The sequence below is a fragment of the Dermacentor variabilis genome, chromosome 1 (genome assembly GCF_050947875.1).
Source record: "Dermacentor variabilis isolate Ectoservices chromosome 1, ASM5094787v1, whole genome shotgun sequence".
Taxonomy (NCBI): Eukaryota; Metazoa; Arthropoda; class Arachnida; order Ixodida; family Ixodidae; genus Dermacentor; species Dermacentor variabilis.
In genome coordinates this window covers 227,502,732-227,518,169 of record NC_134568.1, presented here as the reverse complement: position 1 = coordinate 227,518,169, position 15,438 = coordinate 227,502,732, and the positions used below count along the sequence as shown (strand labels likewise).

General features: G+C 40.4%; 1 protein-coding gene across 2 annotated transcripts in view; it reads left to right on the top strand.

Annotated features, from left to right (window-relative positions):
• The window catches only part of LOC142558085 (aldehyde dehydrogenase, mitochondrial-like), a 53,684-nt gene extending 44,522 nt beyond the window's left edge, over window positions 1–9,162 (top strand). For both annotated transcript variants that reach the window (XM_075670247.1, XM_075670254.1), the window contains 6 exons: window positions 1,567–1,669; window positions 4,888–5,072; window positions 7,319–7,644; window positions 8,068–8,142; window positions 8,263–8,302; window positions 8,927–9,162. In XM_075670247.1, coding sequence (XP_075526362.1) covers window positions 1,567–1,669; window positions 4,888–5,072; window positions 7,319–7,644; window positions 8,068–8,142; window positions 8,263–8,302; window positions 8,927–8,959 — 762 coding nt within the window. In that variant the 3' untranslated portion in view covers window positions 8,960–9,162. The remainder of the gene's footprint in view (window positions 1–1,566; window positions 1,670–4,887; window positions 5,073–7,318; window positions 7,645–8,067; window positions 8,143–8,262; window positions 8,303–8,926) is intronic.
• Window positions 9,163–15,438: the final 6,276 nt, after the last annotated feature.

Genomic DNA, 15,438 nt, shown 5'->3' with positions numbered 1-15,438 from the left:
TCAAGATGTATGATGAAATACCTTGCATACTATTTGTCCACTGCACAAAAAATGCAATTCTGAAAAATATTAACTTCATCAGCAATGGTATTTCGCTGCGCATTTTGAGAATGTATTTTTGAAACTGATGCAAATTACAGGATTTCTAGCAAATGAATATGATTTGACCAGGCTGGCTTAAATTTTTCAAATACAGCATGCCCCTTAAAGTTGTTATTAATAATACTAAGGTGAATTAGAAAACGTCAATTAATTATTCCATCCATTTGTGATGATTACACAGATTGAAATGCACTGCATCAAAAATGGCGAATAAGTTCTGCGGAACCCTGAAAAGTGGAAAAAGGTTCATGAAAGGAAAAACTAACAGGCGAGCTTCCCCAGGACTGATTTTCCGTGTTTGGTGTCCTTTGCTTTGAGTTGTCAATTAATTTGACCCCGTGCTGATGCTGCAATTGGCTAGCCTCCAGGTTAGCTCGGATGGTAGAGCAACCACCCCAGAAATGCATTAGTCCTGGGTTCAATCCCTCAACCAGGACGAATTTTTCTTCAACTGCACGAGGCTTTCTTTCTGTGAAACCCGTATTTGTTTCCTTTGTAGCTTCATGCTACATGACAGGTCGATGTTAATTTTTTCTTTCGAGCAGCAAAAATGATGTGCTGCCAAAATAAGAAAGGAAAGAAAACATTTTTTCTCTGCTGTGCTGTGTTAGCACCTTAACTGCTATAACAAATTTATAAAATGTTTTGAAAAGTGTGACACATTTCTTAGACCTGCACATTCTGTGCCAATATGTTTCTGAAAAATATGATACCAGGAACGCCTGCTGCATTTTTACTGGTCTTGTTGAAAAAGAAAATAGCAAAAGTCATTATTGTATTGTGTATATTTATGTGTCAAAATTACGAGAAATTACACACGTGCGAAAGTTGTGGAAAGTTCACGACATGTTAACTTGTCTGGCACGAGAGGACGCTCGTTGTGATGACGAGTTACCTTGTCATTGGCAGTTAAGGGGTTAATAATTACCTCTTCCCTAAAACACCTGGTTACTGCAGTATGGCTCAGAAGTCACATTTTGAGGCATTCTCATCCTCAAATAAAATAAAGGTTTCATGATAAACCAGGCTGCTAAAGATAAGCCTGGCTACATCGAAATATGTTAATTTATTAGACGTATTTAGAATTTAGTGCTGAAGTGCTACCTTATAGCATTTATGCAGTATTATGATTTGTGTTTTGTATGAGAGGCGTTAATCCAGTAATTCATGAATTTCTCACAAATTTGCACACTGTTTCTAGGCAAAGTTGAGCATGGAATAACCTGCACTTCCACATAGGCGTTCACCTTGCTTATCATGCATAACAACCATGGTGTGCATAGTAGTATACTCTGTACAAAGGGTTAAGACTGGTAGAGCAATGTCTACCTTAACAGAGTAATTAAGCACAACTAAGAAACTAAAGCCTATTTCTGAGTACCTTGTGAATATATATTTTGAAAGCAAGCATGCATATTAACATAGAAGTTACAGAACAATGGCCACTGAACAATTGCATTTCAGGTGGGAAAACTCATCCAAGAAGCAGCAGGAAAATCGAACACAAAACGAGTCACTCTGGAAATGGGTGGGAAAAGTCCATTGGTTATCTTTGATGATGCTGATTGCAAGTATCTCTCCACATTGTTTTCAAGCTTATTCCTGTGTCTGCTTTATAAACTTATTTTTCTAGTAAAACACTGCGCGCTCCCTAGTGAAAATTCCAATAAATACTTCTATTAGTCTCAATAGGTTTTTGTGTTGTATATTATATTTATTAGTTTGATAGGCAGGTATATTTGCCTAGCGTAATTGTTTACAGTTTCCAGTCAGTGCATAAGAAATTTTTGTTAGTCTATTAATATTTATTTATTTATTTATTTATTGGACAATACTGCAGACTCCGATTGGAGTCCAAGCAGGAGTGGGCGCAGAAACATAATCAAAACAAAAGTACAAAAGCAAAGGCAAAGAACAAAAAATCATGCATTTACACTTTTCAAACAGGCAATAAAATCCACTACATCCTTAGCGTCAACAACACTCTGTGGTAGCCTGTTCCAATAGGAAAGAGTATTAGGAAAAAAAGAATATTTGAATGAATCAGTACAAACCCAGTATTCTTGTAAAAGTTTTCTGTGGTTAAAGCGAGTGTTTGCTCGTGATACAGGGGTGACATAGCGAGCCTTGTCAACCTGTGTCTTATTATTGTATAACAGATATAAGAACTTAAGCCTGTGTTCTGTGCGTCTTGATCGGAGAGTTTCAAGGTCTAGCATATTAATTGTATCTGTCACGCCGTCTGTCCTTCTGTAGTGGTTGCAAATGAACAGCCATTCTCTGCACTTTTTCCAATTTGTCTATGTTTGTTTTAGTGTAAGGGTCCCATAAGCAGGACGTATACTCCAAAATGGGTCTAGCCAGTGCTTTTATACGCAGTAAGTTTCACGTTTGTCGGAGCTCTCGACAATTTCCTTTAAATGTTCTATAGGGCTTTACGTGCGGTGCAGCATATGTTATCAATATGTTGGTTCCAGCTTAAAGTTGATGTTATTGTTACTCCTAGGTATTTCACAGCTGGTACCTCTTTAATTACTTCCCCACCAATTTTGTATGCATGTTGTCATGATTGTTTCATGTTGGATACGACGGTGTTTCTTGTTGGATATTAGCCCATTGAACTGCAATATAGTGATCACGGGTATAATGAATTATTGGATATAACAAAGTAAACGTAGAATGTTTCTCACCAATATCAGCCAGTAATGAATATATGCTGATAACAAATGCTGGGTATAACAAAGCTGTTTTCATGCCAGATGTGACTTCATTATAATGACTGTATTAGTCTATAGGTAGTCTGTATTAGCTGCAAAACAGACAGTTTCAAAATTGTTTGTATTACAGCACATACAGTGTGATAGTGCTTGCAGTTAAGCTAATAGAAATATATAATATGCCCACTATCATTGTATTAGGACTATTAAAGATAAAGTGTTCTGGCCTTGTAAGTCGTAGTAGCAATGGTCAGGATAGCATATTTATGTTGGAATTTGTATTAGAAATGGAACTAAATACTAATTGGTTTTGATGGGACTCGATACATCAATTGGCCCCAATAAGCCCTAATTTGTAAGTCACTGGATTACTAATACTGTGAAACAACAAATAAATAATAACAGAATAATTATCATTTGAGTTCTGAAATGACAAATAGGAGATCTGTGTAGTTTGGTATGATCAGTGGGAAGCAATATTTAACTTTTTTGTTAAGTTAGAAATCTCCCATAAAGCTTTACCTATCTGACTGGCTCCCTTTGGTGACCAAAATTTTTCTTGCATATATGTGTAGCATGTGAGAGGGAGTGCTTATAGTGAAATGGTGACTACATTATTGAATTGTCATCATGTGTTCATGCATGAGTAAGCTTCTTGAATTGAGTGTCAAAATTTTGTGTTTTATAACCCAGTGAACAGTGCATGGCATCAAGGACTTTTGTATTGTTGAGTCGACGGGTCCAAGTGTGTTTGAAAAGTCAATTGGAAATCCCAATAGTTATTTTTAGCTAAGAACGAATGGCTATATTAATAAAAATTTGAGGACACCTAGACACTTCTTATGAGCTGGGAATGCGAAAGCATTAATGTCCAATTGAACGTTGCTGAGCAGTCCTTTGAGTTATGAATGCCTTGCGGGCAAGCAAGTGCATTGAGATGCTTGGCCAATGCCTCCTAGAGAGCACAAAACCGGTGCACTTCGATCCATGACGTCAGGCTACCTTGCCCGACTGCCATAGAATCAAATGGACACGCCCCCGAGTAAGCTGGAGGGATTTTGACGTCATCACTTTCATCACTGTTTAGCCCAGTGGGTAAGAGACTCAGCTTCTGAGCATTAGGTCGTAGGTTCAAAACTCACTACCGCCAATGGTTTTTATTTCGAATTCGTTGTTTTCTTTTATACATTAATTTCTGTATATAGCGATTAGCATAGTGAAGTTAGAACACAGGCAAGAGCTTGAGTGGGCAAGAAATGCACGGATAACACAGGCTTCTGAGAGCGAGAGTGAGGGTGATGTAGAATCGCAGCAATACCCTCACACAACATGTGACATGCATGTGTGGCAGATGTTCCCTTTCACCCGTTCTGCTCCATCGAGGCACGCACATGATGTGGCGTTGCAGGCAATGGGAATTTAGGTGCCGTTTCACTGCTACAGATGCCGGCTTTTTTGCTCAGTGAGCCATTTGATGCTTTTGCCTTCATAAGAACTTAAACTAATAGGCTTTAACATGTTGATATCCTTATAGGCTATTAGTTTTTTTTTGTTGAAATTTCTTCTATGGTGTGCTTGTGTTACTATGACAGCAGAGAAGCAATACCTTGTTAACTATCAAATTAAAGTGAATCGTAGACACTTTAGTAGTAGTGGGAGTGATGGGGTCTTTCATGCTTGCTTCAGTGTTGTCAAGATGTCTGCATTTGAGATCTTGTATAGGGGAGCAAATACTGCAACATGCGTTCCTCCTCCATTTTCTTTAGTGAAAATGTGTTTGTAACAACAGAGCACAGAGTGTAATAATTTAAAGTCACAAGTAAAATGTAGAGATTATTCTGTCGGATTTTTTAAAATTATTATTTTATAGGTCATCTTCTTTGTATCTTTGTGTTAAGTATTGTGTATTTTTATTTTGAATATGGAAAAAAATGTGTCCTTCAATATGTTAATAATTTGTTCAGTGCAGCAAAGCAGGTTTTAAAGAAAGAAGAAATAAAGTGAACTGTTACTGTCTGCATGGTGTTTGACCGCAAATCTACAAGTGAGAAAATCTTTGTGCACACAGTGGACCAGGCTGCTGAGATTGCTCATGCAGCTGTGTTTGCCAATATGGGTCAATGCTGCTGTGCTGGCACTAGAACTTTTGTCCAAGAGGGCATCTACAAGGACTTTGTGGCTAAGGCCAAGCAGCTAGCTAAGGAACGTGTTGTTGGTGACCCATTTGATGAGAAGACTGTGCAGGGACCTCAGGTGAGCAGCTTCAGTAGAAAAAACTACACCATTTAATGGGTGCATCAAATGAAGGTAACAAAATACAGGAAACATTTCATTCTTGTGCACTATCCAGTGCCTACTCTCTTTTGTTTCCTATTGGTATCTTTTGCATTACACACTATTAAATATTTAAATATCTTTATTATATATGAGTATATATGAGCATTATTCAATTTGAAAGGTACCTTGACTAATAAAGAACTGACAAGCAGGTGCCTGACAAACACTTATGTGTAGAGCATAGTAGTTGTACATGCATCTTTGGTGGCTCCTTACATCCACATTTGGGAGGCATTAAGTGTATGAAACATAAAGTTGACAGGTTGCGTACCAAGTTCTCCTTTTCAAGATTATCACTTTCGTTGAAGTGAAAACTGCTTACTCACTGACTATCCTGAATGTTTCGTAAGGTTTACGAATTTGGGCTTGTTTTATGAGTTTATAAATTCGTGTCAAATATTGTGAAAAATATTCATTCATGAAAATGTTTTATTTGTCCGTCTCTGAACATATGCTCTGAAATCTTCCGACAGGTTGAAGGACACCAGAGGGATGCTTTGTTTCAAGCAGTTTATTCAGGAACATTTCTGTAGCGTGCAAAATTGGCAATATCAGAGTCACTGTTATTTGAAAAACAATGTGCTACTTGTCAGTTTTTGTTGTTCCATGTTTGTTGTGCTGTGTCTAAAGGTTAATAAAATGCGTATGTATCCCACAAAAGCTGCATACTCAGGGCGAACTAAAAAAATATTTACATAAACATATTTTAGAGGCAACTTCAACCGGTGTCAGATTCTTACTTTGACACCGCAAAAAATCACTGAGAATGATTGTGTTTTTGAGATCTGCTGCGCTTTTTATTCCTTTTGTCAGATAGGAATGTGAGGACCATACCAAGAGGGCATTTGCGATTATTCGTGTCATTTTTTAAGGCAAAAGCTTTAAGTGGCTCATACCCCAGATGGCCCTGAAAAAAATGTGTCATCTGGTCCAAAAACTATCATCAGCAGCAATGGCTCATACCCCCTTAAGCAAGCGAAAAATGCAATAGCTCATCTCTCTTGTAATGCAGAGGCTACAAGCACTCAGCAAAGTGAAGCGTACAGTGCATACATTCATTGGAATCATGCTTACAACATACAGAAATGCGGCATCTGGTCAAGTGGTACGAAAAAAAAAGCATGTGACCTTCTCAATGGCTCATACCCTCGTAAGCAAGCAAAAAATACAATGGCTCATATCCCCGTAAGGCTGAAGCCACAAGCGCTCACCAAAGTGAAGCAAACAGTGCATACATTCATTGTAATCACCCATACAACACCCAGAACAGCATACGTTTCAATCCCCTGCTGAGAGGATGCAACATAAAGTTGAAGAGAAATGTTGTTGGCATACGAGTCTGACCCCGCTATACGAGACTCCAATGTGTTTCCACAAACTGAAGATAATTTCATGCCAATTGGGTTGAAATCTGGCAGTGTGAAAATGCGCTAGCAACTTGTCCGATGCAGCAGTTCAAAACTCCCACAAGCTGTCAACATCTGGCAACACGCCAAACTGGCTGTGCTGCCTAGTCAGAGGACATTGTACTTCTGCACTTTAATTTCACTGCCTTGCTACTGCACTCTACCACCACTGCCAACGCCCAAGCTCTCCCATGCTCTGTGCCCTTAATAAGCTGTGCCTTGGTCGAATGTGTTGTGAGAAATGTTGTGACCCGCTTACAGCACTCAACTGTGTCAACAATACTGTCTCACATGTGCATTTGGCATGCTGTTGTTGTTTGGTCAGTTTTATGTGGCTTATTTTTGAGTGTCCTCACAAGCTTACAGTTGGCAGGCCATTGTGGCACATTTATGATGGCAGGTGATGTCAAATATATAATAATCCACAGCTGAAATCTTTAATTGATAATACACTTTTACAAATAAAAAGTGGTGGCTGGCTCTCCTTGTACGGATCTATTGCTGCTTAAACTAAGTTTACAGCATACTTACAAGACACTGTAAAAGAGACAGAGCATGGATGTCTCGTATCCATGGGTCATTCCAGGACTGTAGAACACTTCAATGGTCATAATGGTCTGCGTTCTACAAGAAAGGCATCTTAGACATTGAGTGTTTCTCAGTTCAAGCTACCAGAATTATTGTATTCTGCACCACCTTCTCAAGCAAGGCAGTAATGTGAACTGTTTATTGGTTTTCTCAAATTTCTGTCCCTAGATTGACAAAGAACAGTACACTAAGATCTTAGATCTACTGAAGTCGGGCAAGGAGCAAGGAGCCAAGGTGGAGTGTGGTGGAGATGCTGTTCCTGGAAGCCGGGGGCTGTTCATCCAGCCAACAGTGTTTTCGGATGTGCAAGATGATATGCGCATCGCAAAAGAAGAAATTTTTGGACCTGTTCAGCAGATCCTAAAGTTCAAAACACTTGAGGAAGTGATTGAGCGCTGTAACAACACCACTTACGGACTCGGCTCTGGAGTTCTGACCAAGGACATTGACAAGGCAATGATGTTTGCTCAGGGTGTCCAGGCTGGTTCTGTTTGGTAAGCACAGTCTTTTCACTGCAAAAGTAAAATTAGACTGATTTACATGTCGAACGCTTACTCACTGCGTCTTTGTTGCAGACTGAGATTCTCTATGCTCTCCTGCACCTCCTACCCACTGTCACAACTTACCAACTCTCACAGAAACAGTGCATTGTAGTCTTCTAAAGCAAGAAGTGGTTTACAGTGTAATCATAACTAGTTAAATGATTATTTCTGTTAATAAAATATGCACAGCTGTAACCAGCACTGAAATTCACTGCTGTTACTTGTTAACATTCACCAGCACTGTTCCACTCAGCTGAATAAAATCAGCTGCATATTGCAGTGCAAGTAGTCTGGAACAAGAGAGGCTATGTATCTTGCTAGATTGATTGTGTGGTACGTGTGTATGTGCAAACCTCGTGATTTTGCACCGTTCAGGATCAACTGCTATGATGCAACAACACCACAGACCCCATTTGGTGGCTTCAAGATGTCTGGACAGGGCCGTGAACTGTAAGAAACTTTGTAATTGTGGCCAATTTATAATGAATCCTTTCTGACTTGTCCAACTTGTAGTCATTCCTTGTAGTTGTAAGCCAAGCTTGCAAGCTGAAAAGAGAAAATTTGTTTCAGTGGGTACGCTGGAATCAATGAATATGTTGAAATAAAAACGGTGAGTACTGCATTTATGTTTTCCTGCATAAAGGGTAACTTTTTAGGCTAAACACATTAGTAATGCGGTCAATCTTGGTGTTATACTATGTGTGGCGTTAAGAAGTATGGAGTGGAAAATGATGGGATGATCCAAGCCCGCGAAGAACAATGTTTAGCTTGTCTGCAACTAAATGTGCTTAAAGCAATAGGTTATCTTCGACTGATGACTAACGTGCCAGATGATCAAAGTGCTTTGAAGTTCACATTTATACATAGATTGCAACAGGTGCATGCAAATTATGCAGCTGTGAATGATATAGCTGGATATTTGTGGTTTAGTACTTTTGGTTTTTGCTGCAACAGTCATACTCCTACTATAATAAAGCATAACCATCCTATGTGCTATTTTACCAGATCTGTAATTCACAGTATCAGTGCTCATTGCAATGAGCTTTGGCTACTGATGTCACCACCGCTATTAGTAACACGCAGATGCTATTTGAAAACACCCCAAAAACCATGGACAAGTTTACAAAAAACAGTAGTTTTGGCCAGCAGCTGTATTTGCATTTTATGCTTCCGTTAAAGGGAGTCCTTACAATTGTTATTACTTATGCTAATGCCAGTTTTTGTGTACTTTCAGATTACAATGCAGGTTCCACAGAAAAATTCTTAAGCTTCCAAGATCTGACAAGCTTCTAATTGATTCAATGTAGAGAGGTGTTCCTTCAAAGTCACAAGAAACTTTATGTTGATGTCTGTGGTAAAGACATAATTAAAAATTTGGGTCAGCACATTTGCTCTGAGCTTAGCAACCAAGTTCTGCAATCTGTTTGTGCTTGTCTATAATTTTTGAATAAATGTGAATGACTGGCTTGATGATTGTTGGTTTTTGTGGTCTAAGTATGGGAGGAGGGGACAAATGAGAAGGAGACCCCCCTCCTATTCTTCTCGTTTAGAAAATTTTACATGTTAAATCTGAGCACCCCAAGACAGAAACATACAAATGTAAGCACCTTGCTTGTATGCAAAAAATGGCTGTTAACAGTTCTTGAGATTGTGTTGTGGCTGTCTTTTAAAAATGTTGCACCACAAACAGTCTCAAGAAAACATTTTGTGGGATACTAAAGCAGCAGCAACAGCTGATCAGGTGGCCAATACGGAGGTTTCAGTCTCAATGCCGAATTGTTACAAAACAGAACAGGAGTGACTGTAGTGTGATGATAGGTAGTGACTTAGTTGGCCAATTTTTTTCTTGCCTTTAAGGTTAACATTTCTGTTAAACAGTTTTAATTTCTGTGTAATAAAATATTATACGTATCTTTGAAATATTGCTTGGTTTGCTTGAAATATGAAAACTCGCCCTGCTAATTGAAAGATTTACTTAGGTTCAAGAAGGTGCAGTTGCAAAAGTGTGGCTGAAATGAACTTCTCACTTTTTCAATCTCACTTTTGGCGACATTAGTGCATGTGCAGCAATATTTCCACAAAGCAATGTCTCTAGGAAGGCAACCCATAAGGTTTTTCAAAAAGAAAGCAAGGGTACCCACATAGTATGGGGATACACATGTTCCATTACTATGTGCATGGTTAACTTTTCAGGCATCTGTACTGGTTCCTTACCCTTTCTGATCAAAATGTAGCAATCGTATGTCTACAAGGTGATGACGTGTGGATTTTGCTCCTGGCACCATATATTCCATCAAGCTGTCTGGTCAATGTGAGTGTTCCCAATAGCAGGCAAAGAGCATTGTCATACAGCAGCAGAATTCACACATTAATAAATTACCAGTGCACCATCATCATCATCATCATCATCATTAGCCTATCTTTATGTCCACTGCAGGACAAAGGCCTCTCCCAGCGATCTCCAATTACCCCTGTCTTGCACTAGCTGAATTCAACTTGTGCCTGCAAATTTCCTAATTTTATCACCCCACCCAATTTTCTACTGTCCTCGACTGCTCTTCCTTTCCCTCTAATGGTCTACCAGTTACTTGCTCTACATGTTACATGGCCTGCCCCTGCAGCTACATTTTTTTCTCTTAACGTCAACTAGAATATTGGCTACTCTCATTTGCTCTCTGATCCACATTGCTCTCTTCTTCTCTCTTCACATTATGCCAAACATTTTTCGTTTCATCGCTCTTTGCACGGTCCTTAACTTGTTCTCGAGCTTCTTTGTTAAGCTCCAAATTTCTGCCCCATATATTAGAACCGGCAGAATGCAATGATTGTACACTTTTCAACAACAGTGGTAAGCTCCCAGCCAAGATTTGGTAATGCCTGCCGTATGCACTCCAACCCATTTTTGTTCTAAATTTTCTTCTCATGAGCACCGTCCCCTGTGCGTAATTAACCTAGATAATCATACTTCTGCACAGACTCAAGAAGCTGACTGGGGTTAATGAATTCTTGTTCCCTTGCCAGGCTATTGAGCATTACCTTTACTTTCCACATAATAATCTCACTCTTCCACTTTCTCAGGTAAGGTCCTCAATCATTTGTTGCAATTCATCCCCAGTGTTGCTGAATGTCATCTGCAAACCAAAGGTTGTCGTGATATTCGCCATTGATCCTCACTCCTAAGCCGTCCCAGTCTAATAGCTTGAATACTTCTAATAGAAGCATGCAGTGAATAGCATTGGAGAGATTGTGTCTCCATGCCTGACCCTTTTCTTGATAGGTAATTTTCTACTTTTTTTGTGGAGAAACAAGGTAGCAGTGGAATCTTCGTAGATTTTCCCAAGATATTCACGTATGCCTGCTGTACTCCTTGATTATGCAATGCTTCCACGACTGCTGGTATCTCTACTGTATCAAATGCCTTTTCATAACCTATGAAAGCCATTATAGAGAGGTTGATTATACTCTACAGATTTCTCTATTTCCTAATTGACATGGACACGATCCATTGTAGAAAATCCCTTCCTAAAGCCAGCCTCTTCTCTAGGTTGATTGAAGTGTTGACCTGATTCTGTTGGTGTTACGTAGGGCTATGTAATTTGCAAATAAAGAGTACTTGTTACAAATTATTAAGACTGTAGGACTATGATTACTTAACATCTCTGGATATAGAAGGAGGAGGCCAAGAGGCCAATAGCAACCGAAGGCAAGAACAAAAGACAATGGAATAATTTTTTTTATTAATGGGACTTCTGTTTTTTACAAGTTTAAGATGAAAGAAAAATGAAAAAGACTATGCTACACACAACCACCACACACCTCTGCACATTGTGTGTGATGCTCTATCAAATGAGCTGGAAAGGTAAGTGCCTTGCCCTCTGCTTTCATGGGTATTTGTGTACAGTAAAATCCCAAATCAAGTTACCCACTAACTTAAGTGCCTCTTCCCTTTAGACAGTTAATGGCCGCTGTGATGCTTTACTTTCTAAAAAAGTTTCATGAAGTTAACAAATTATCTCGCCCACTTCTTGCCCTTGAGTTGAGTATGGTTATTACGACCACGTCAAGAGCAAGCAAAAGACCATGACGCAGGCTATTTCCAGCATATTTCAGTTCTTGGTAGCTATCCCTGTTTCCTATGACACTATGCTTTACTGTGCGGACACTTGTTTCATACCTCTATTCCATATTGCAAAAGAGCAGAAAATATATGCCGTTAAAACTCAATATAATGAAGTCATTAAAATCGGCACTTCATTATACTGAAATTTCATTATTTTGAGATTCAACCTTTTTGCAAATAAGTACAGTTGCTTAAGGATTTCTCTTGCATAGAGGGGGTTGTAAAATTTCGTGCATTATAGCGCAATTGGAAGAAAGGAGATTTTCAATGCAAAAACAAATTTGTTTGTTGAATTTGAGAGTCGGTGACAAAAGGTATGGTTTCATGCTGCGTCAACGGCATCTTGACATTGACAATATGAAGCAAAGACTGCAATGCTTTTGCATCCACTCCGTTGCTGTGGCGTGTCGGCTGCAGTGGGACAACGCTATTATGAAGAGCGCAGGCAGAGCGAAGTGAATGATTTTCCTGTGTCTCTCTTCAACAAGTCTTTGCAACGTGAGATTACATGACCTCCAGCACTAAATGCGTGGGAAGACAGAAGACGTAAAGCCACAGTCATCTCGGTTTGCCCAGTCCTTGCAACTGCCGCTACACTTCAGTAGCCGCTCTTTGTCATGCGGCATGCAATTTTCAAGGTGCGTTCGCAAGTATCCACATGTAAGTCAACCATTTGACCATCTGTGCTGCAGCAATTTACATTTGTTACCTCGGTATTCCTTCATGGCGGCAGCGAAATTTTGTTATATTGGAATCGTGTATAATCCCACCTCGCTATATTGTGGTTAAAAATACATGGTGTTCTATGGACAAGTTATGAAAAGCTAAATAGTACTTCGTTATATAAAGAATTTCGTTATGTTGAAGTTATAATATTGAGGTGTAACCGCAACTGCCTTTCCATTGGCCACTACAAGTAGCACAATGTGTATAGTGCAGGGGGACGCTGATGACAGGGACGTAGCCAGGGGAGGGGGGGCTTATGGGACTTCAGCCCCCCCCCCCGCCCGAAATTTTTTCGTGCTGTCATGCTCCGCCAACCAAAACAACCCCCGGCGCCAGAAATCATTCTGGATTTTGTCTACAACACATATTTTTCACGCTCGAAAAGATATTTCGGCGGTGAAGATTGTGAACTCGTGCTGCATTTTGTGGCAGCGCCCATGCACCTGGAGTTGCATAACGCAAAGAGCCCCATCCGAGCACAAAGTTTCAAGGGCGTTTTGATGGTGAGCGGGCTCGTCGTGGCATCTCGCGGAGGCCGCGGAACCTACGGAGCACATGAATTTAAATTCCGAAACTTTATGGGTATAAAGGTCACATAAACTTTTGATGTGAAAGGTGCATTGATATTTTCAAAGTCGTGCTTTAGATTTTCAATTCCGGATCTTTGTGGGTTTGATGTTCTCATAAACATTTGACACCAAAGGTGCATTGACTTTTCTAAAGTCGTACATCGAACCATACAAAAAGACAAGCGAAATCAGCACACTATCAGGCAAGTTGACAAAAAATGCAGTGAGGCCCGATGAGACAAAGCGTTGTGATGTTCATTTGTGCCATCATGTCACAGAAAATAATTTTTTTTTCACCTGCGCCAAAGCGTCCATGTCAAGACACTAAAGCCAGCAAAGATAACCACGTTCTTATTTATTTTTTCTACTTTGACTTTTATTCGCGAGTACACATTGAGCCTTGTCCTTTTTTTTATTGTTCTCGCAACCCGCGGGCTGTCAGAGCCAGCCAGAGGTCCCGCGTTTTTCTCGTGTTACCCTGACAACCGCGCTGCGCACTTTGGTGCACGTTCGTTTTTCTCTGGCTGAGTGGATTTGGCCTCACAGAGTTTTTGACGCTTTCTGGCTAGCAGATGAGAAAAAGAAGCAATGGTCACTCGCTGCCACCACTGCGGGGACTCGACAGATTGCAACGCGTTCGCTTGAGGGCATCACCTTCATTTCGATGTTATCGCAACCTCTCCGGAAAGTCTTTTGTCTCGCCGGTGTAGGATAACGCGCAGCATGCATATGGTTCTCGGTGGACGAAGCGTCTCACGTTTTCTTCAGTATTCCTTCGGTAGCCACATTGAGTGCCCAAAGTAGGCATTCGATTGTGGCCAACATGCTTTCCATTGAGTTTTTTTTTTTTTTTTCATTTCGGTGCCCCCGCCCCACAAAAGAAAAAAGAAAGATGTTGCAGTGCAGCGAATTATTGCATGGTGAAAGTTTGATTTTATTACTTCTTTTGTGGAAAGCAATGGGCCACGGGACTCTTCAGTTACCAGATACTCTTATTATATTATTACGATAGCAATTATATGGACACTAAAGGCGCATTCCTGTCATCGCTGTCGCCATGTTTCGTATGAAGTCCAAGGGTGATAACATCATCACCGCATGCCACATGCTTTATGTGAGAGTGAAAGCGTAGGGGGGAGGGGGGCAAGCCGACGATGGTGGGTCAGTCTTGAGTGCACAACGGAGAAAAGTGTACAGAAAAGCGTCACATAACGCAAAGAGCCCCATCCGAGCACAAAGTTTCAAGGGCGTTTTGATGGCGAGCGGGCTTGTCGTGGCATCTCGCAGAGGCCACGGAATCTACGGAGCGCATGAATTTCAATTCTGAAACTTTCTGGGTATAAAGATCACATGAACTTTTGATGCGAAAGGTGCAGTGACATTTTCAAAGACGTGCTTTAGATTTTCAATTCCAGATTTAGATTCTCAATTCCGGAAGGCGCACAGGATGCATTGGTGGGAATGGAGAGGGGGGGGGGGGGGGCGGGCTTAGGATTCTGTGATCTGTGAATCTGTGATTGCATAACATGTTTATTTGCCTTGTTTGACACATTATACAGGGTGTTTCGCTAACCTTAGCCAGAGTTATAAAATATGCCGATGCACTCCAAGACGAAGCAACCAAGTGCATGTTGCTGACTTTTGTATGCAGTGTGTCATGCTATTTTTTGTATTTTGTTTAATTAGATAATCAGTCAAGATTAGTTAACCAACTTCTGGAGCAACGAAGCTAGGAAAAAAATTCCACTTAGAATGTTGCAGAGCTGTTTGCAAAATGTCCGAATAAACAGTTTCTGTTTTTCTATCTATTAAATATTAGTGTTTTCAGCTTACTGCGGACGCCCGCGAAATACAAAAAAGAAAACACACGCACACACACAACGTGACACGCCTGCTTGCGCATCGTGATTGCACTGCTCCAAAGCGTTCTGATTGTGCACGGAACATTTGGGAACATGTACTGCAATCGGGACGTGCAAGCGGGCATGTCACATTGTGTTTTGTATTTCACGGACATAATGGGCAATGAACATGCTGACGCAGCAGCACGATCTGCATGATCCGCAAGACTCCAATCCATTCTCAAGAACAGACGCTGCAATGAAAATTCGTGTGCTTGCAAATACAGCCATCAGAACTTTATGGAACACACCAAACTTGAAGCACACACGTCTACACCGACTAGACCCGTTCCTTCGATTTCGACCACCATCTGGACTTTCTCAACTCGAGACAGCAGTGCTTTGCCGACTGTGGCTTGGTGTGGCTTACACAAGATCTTTCGCTTTCCAAATCAGTATGAATGAGAGCGCGGCTTACAGTCACTGCGGC